General features: G+C 47.0%; 1 protein-coding gene across 1 annotated transcript; it reads right to left on the reverse strand.

The window, feature by feature from the left end:
* Window positions 1-2,414: 2,414 nt before the first annotated feature.
* On the reverse strand, window positions 2,415-3,345 carry LOC141630972 (uncharacterized). Its single transcript, XM_074443703.1, has 2 exons — window positions 2,960-3,345; window positions 2,415-2,868 (listed from the first exon to the last, which is right to left on the reverse strand). The coding sequence occupies exons 1-2, from the start codon at window positions 3,343-3,345 to the stop codon at window positions 2,415-2,417; spliced, it is 840 nt and encodes a 279-aa protein (XP_074299804.1).
* Between the last annotated feature and the right edge of the window lie 2,130 nt (window positions 3,346-5,475).

The raw sequence follows: 5,475 nt of genomic DNA on the forward strand, positions 1-5,475 counted from the left end.
AGCGTAAGCCTTCCTATACCTCTCTTTGGATGTGTTTTTCTAGTTTAATCAATGAACCTCACATGCTAAACCACTTCGACGAAGTTAAATGCATTTTAAACGACTTAGAATGAAATTCGCATGATAGGATTTAAATTCAATGGTTGCATATGCATGTGATATCTTTCCGAAATAGCCATCTTTCACCTAGTAGAGACCGTTATTGCAACGGGCGGGGTTGGGTGTTGTTTTAATGAAATTAAATTAACTTCCTAACACGTAAAGTCACACGAATTCAAATCTCTAAAATTGGTTTCTAAATTCCATTTAAAAATTTAGTGGCGACTCTTTTAAAATTAAAAATGTTTTGAAAAAGCATTTGAGTGGAGCGTTTTTCCATGGTCCACAGCTAGTTTTTCGAAAGAAGTGTACCTGGTCTCTGCAGGAAGCAGAGACTTGCTAATGTAATATACGGGATGCTGCACTCCCTCCTGTTCTTTAACTAAGACCGCGCTTACAGCTGCTTCCGTGACTGAAAGGTACAAGAATAGTGGTTCCCCTTGCTCTGGCTTTGCGAGCAACGGTGGTGTGCTTAAGTAGCTTTTGAGTTCTTCGAACGCTTTTTCATGTTCTTCAGTCCATTCGAATTTCTGACTCTTCCTCAATATATCATAGAACAGCTTGCACCTTTCCGAGGCCCTTGATATGAACCTGTTTAGGGACGCCACCTTTCCTGCTAACCTTTGCACGTCCTTTGGCTTCTGGGGTGATTCCAGCTGGAGTATTGCTCTTATCTGTTCTTTGCTTGCCTCAATTCCCCTCTGGGTCACCATATACCCTAGGAATTTTCCCGAAGACACCCCAAACGAGCACTTGGACGGATTAAGTTTCATTTTAAACTCCCTTAACGTTTGGAAGGTGTCCGTCAAGTGCTCCATGTGCATTTCTGCTTTTTTGGACTTCACCACCATGTCGTCTATGTATACTTCCATGGTCTTTCCTATTTGCTGCTTGAACATTTTATTTACCAACTGTTGGTAAGTGGACCCGGCGTTCTTCAGGCCAAAGGGCATGACCTTGTAACAATATATGCCTCTTTCTAACATGAATGCTGTTTTCTCTTGATCTTGCGGACGCATCTTGATCTGATTATAACCGCTCCAGGCATCGAGGAAAGTGAGCACTTCGTGTCCCGCAGTAGCGTCCACCATTACATCGATATGTGGCAGTGGGAAGGGATCCTTAGGACAAGCTTTGTTTAGATCTGTGAAGTCTACACACACCCTTCATTTGCCGTTCTTCTTGGGGACCACTACTACATTAGAGAGCCACTCAGGGTAGCTAACTTCCCTAATTTTATCTGCTGCCAGGAGGCTGTCTACTTCTTTGTTAATGACCTCATTTCTTTCTACCGCAAATTTTCTTCTCTTCTGCTGTACCGGGGTGCAGCTTGGGTTCACGCTTAATTTATGCGAAATAACGGATGGGTCTATGCCTACCATATCATTGTGGGACCAAGCGAAGCAGTCCATGTTGTTCTTGAGAAATTGAATCAGCTGGCTGCGCAGCTCTTCACTGCAAGTTGCCCCAATCAATACTGTCCTATCCGGGTGTGCCTCGTCCAGGTGTATCTGGTCCAGTTCCTCTGAGGGAGGCTCCTTATATTCTCTCGAGGTGCCCCGGTTCTGTAATTGCTATGAAGGGAGCTTGGTTGTAGCCTTGAGGGCTTGAGCGTAGCAGTTTCTGGATTCCTCTCGATCTCCTTTTACTGTGACCGTGCCCCATGGTGTTGGGAACTTGAGACATTGGTGATATGTTGAGGGCACCGCCTTCATCTGATGCAGCCATGGTCTTCCTAGTATCACGTTGTAAGTGTTTGGACCCTCAATGACTAGGTATCTCACTAGTTTATTAACTCCTTCAATATATGTTGGGATGGTTACCTCACCCACCGAATGCGCGGTTCCACCACTGAATCCTACCCGGGGCACAGATTTCTTTATCAGGTTCTCTTTATCGAAACCCATAGTTTTGAGGGTTTCGAGCATGATGAGATTCACAGAGCTCCCTGTATCCACTAATGCTTTTCGTACGGTGCAATTGCCAACGGATAACGTTATAGTTAGGGCATCGTCATGTTGCTCTGCACCGCTTTCTATGTCAGTCTCATCGAAAGTTACCGGGGGTAAATTACTCTAGCTTACCCTATACGAAGTTTCTGGATGATCCCCTTTACTTCCGGTAGCTTTCCTCTTAGCGGCGGAATATGTCAAACCTGATACTTCGGATCCGCCTGTTATCACGTTAATAATTTTCGTGCATATGGGTGGGAGCGAAGGGAGCACCCGATTCGCCGCTTCCCTCCCGTCCCGCTTGCCCCCACGTGATAGCGGGTGATCCAAGTTTCCTTTGCGTACCTGAAACTTTACTTCCTTTCACAACCTGTAGCAGTCTTCTGTCTTGTGACCTATGTCCTGGTGCCTTTCGCATCTCTTGCTGCTGTCTCTGTCGTCGTTGGGTCGGTCCTTAGTGGGAGGCTTCGGCCACCTCACCTGATCACCCAGGCTTCTAAGTGCTTTCAGCAGTCCTTCCATTCCCGTGTTGAATCCGTACTCAGATAGTTTAGGGGGATGCGGAGAGTCGTCAATTTGCTGAGTTTTTTTTGTTATTCTGCTGATGTTGGGTCTGCTGTATGGCTTAGCTCGTTCGTCTTTCTTTTCTACTGCAAATTTCCTGCTTGTCTTGTCGAAGTTTGTTACTCCCTTTCGAGCCTGTATGTCTTCTTCTAACCTTAATGCCGCTGTAGCTCTCTGCTGGACTTCATGAAATCTCTCACAAAGGTACATCGTTAATTCTTTGTAGAGGCTGGATTCCTTATCTAGGCCCTGCCTGAAGGCGTTGATGGCAGTGGACACATCGCAGCCACGTAATGAGACTTTCTCTGCATTGAACCTGGTGACATAATCTTTGATTGATTCACCTATTTCCTGGACGATCCTGTACAAGTCGCTTGGCTGCTTGGGTGTTCTCCATTTCTTTGGAGAACTGTTGGTTAAATGCGTTGACTAGATCAACGAATGAACCTATGGCCCCGTTAGGCAAGCCAACGAACCATTGTAATGCTACTCTGGTTAGGGTTGAACCGAATCCTTTACACATACATGCCTCCTTTGAGGCTCTCGTGGCGGCAGTAACCATCATCTTCTGCTTGAATTGACTGATGTGATCACAGGGGTCTGCGGTTCCGTCGAACAGGGTCATTGTTGGGACGCTAAATCCTTTTGGTAAGGCCACTGTAGCTATATCGTCAGTAAACGGTGAGTCAGCATAGCTTTCTGGTGCAGCCATCTCCATAGGCAGAGGCATTCCTGAGACCCTCCGGAGGAGGCTCCGTAGTTCCTGGTATTGTTGTTCTATGTATGTCTCTCTCCCGGTGGGTCGCAGATGCTCCTGTGACTGACGTTCTGCTCCTCGTACAAAGTTTTTTGTTCCGGGACTCGTTTGGCGCGCTGCGATGTTCCGCCACCGAGTGCCTTCCCAGGTATATTCAACTTAATTCGTGAATCGGCATCCTGGTTATTGGGACCGCTTGTTTGTAGCCCCGCTTCTCTGTTGTCCCACCGCGCCTGATGTGGGTGTAGGCTCTTGGCGTGCTGGTTCCTCATCTGGTGTTAATGCCCCCAGTCCTGTTGGGACCAGACCTCCTCTTGGCTGTGGTGTTCCATCCATGTCCATCCTGAGTGCTACTTCGCGTGGTAATACCCGTGTCTGCCTTCGATCCCCACTTTCTCCTGGCGGCCTTCCAGATCTGTCTTCCTGCACCCAAGGGGCCGAACTAGCGGCCTGGCTCCTTAACTCGTTGATCTACGCTCGGAGGAGATTGTTGTCCTCTTCCATCTGGGATCTCATGCTTCTATTTTCGCTCTGCATAGTCCTGATGGTCCTAGCTAATGTGTCCAACCCGTTTATCATGATGCTGGTGGGACTCGGAAGAGCCTGAATCTGTTGCCTGGGTTGTGCTCCTCTTTTAGTCTGTGTGACTCCCTGCTGTCCCTGGACGACTCCTGGATCTCTAGTCTGACCCTTCCCGAAGATGGGCTTGCTGCTGCCTGGGAACTCTGACTTTGCTTGGCTGCTGGTATCTGAGCAGCAGTGGTGGTCCGAACCGAAGTTGTACGTGCTACCGCTGCTGCCGAGGGAGATGGTACCTGTGTCGCTGCTGAGGGGGGCGGTACCTGTGTTGCTGGTACACCGTCGACGCTGCCTGAGGTGGTTTCCTTGTGTCCGGACATGTTTTGACTGTTGAGTAGACTGACTAACGAAGACGACCACTAGGCCCCACGGTGGGCGCCAAACTGTTTTGGTAAATTTCTACCAATTTAGGGTTAAAGCGGTCTTAGCGTTAGGTCTATGTTATGATTTGAATGATTGTTGTATGTTATCCTGTATGAGCGATGTAAACAAAGAACACAAGCAATTTTTGGTGACGCGGAAAACCCAATGTGGGAAACAACCGCGGGGGGAGACGGAATTCCACCAATATTTTCACTATAATTCGAGAGGAAGTACAGTTTGTTCGTTTGCTGTGAGTGCTAGGGTTGATTCTTGTATTTTTCGATGATCTTTCTTCTTTGCATTGAGGCTCTTTATATAGGGGAGATAGATGAGCTAGGGTTTCTTGCTTTTCCTCCAAGTTATTCCTAATTTGACACCGGGTAGGACTTTCCTTCTTTGGATTTGGCAACAGATTGGACTCTCATAAGCTTCTTCCGCGCAGATCAAAGCCCACATCCTATGTTGCCCGCTGATGCTGCTACCCTGGCTCCCTGATATCCTGCATCCCGCAATGCTTCCAGGCCTGCTGCCCTAAGTCAGCCCATATCCAGATTTTGGGCCTAACAGGGTCCATCAGCCCTAGGCATCAATTTATTCCTCCTCTTAGTAGGGAACCTCTATTTTATCAGATTAACCCAGACCAAGTCACCTGGCATGATCTCTTTCTTCCTTCTTGGACCCTTAAACTTCTGTTTGTATTTATCATTTGCTTTATGAATTTCTTTCCTGACTGTCTCATGGAGCTTCAGCATTTGTTCTACCCTTGTTTTGGTTTCAAAGTTAATCTCTTATATGGGTATATTGGATAGTTCTAGGGGAATCAGAGGTTTCATCCCATAAATTACCTCAAATGGACTTTGGCCTGTTACAACAGATGAATCTCTGTTGAAAGCAAACTCAGCTTGGGCCAGTTTCAAATCCCAGTCCTTTAGAGACTTACTCACTATGCACCTCAGAATCCTTCCTAGAGTTTTGTTTGTGACCTTAGTTTGGCCATCTGTCTGTGCATGGTGAGCTGTGCTGAACAAGAGCTTGGTTTTGAGCAGCTTGCATAGTGTCTTCCAGAAATAGCTGATGAACTTAGTGTCCCTATCTGATACAATCGTCTTAGGAATCCCATGGAGCCTCACAATTTCCTTCAAATATAGCTCAGCTACACTA

Source organism: Silene latifolia, chromosome Y (genome assembly GCF_048544455.1).
Source record: "Silene latifolia isolate original U9 population chromosome Y, ASM4854445v1, whole genome shotgun sequence".
Classification (NCBI taxonomy): Eukaryota; Viridiplantae; Streptophyta; class Magnoliopsida; order Caryophyllales; family Caryophyllaceae; genus Silene; species Silene latifolia.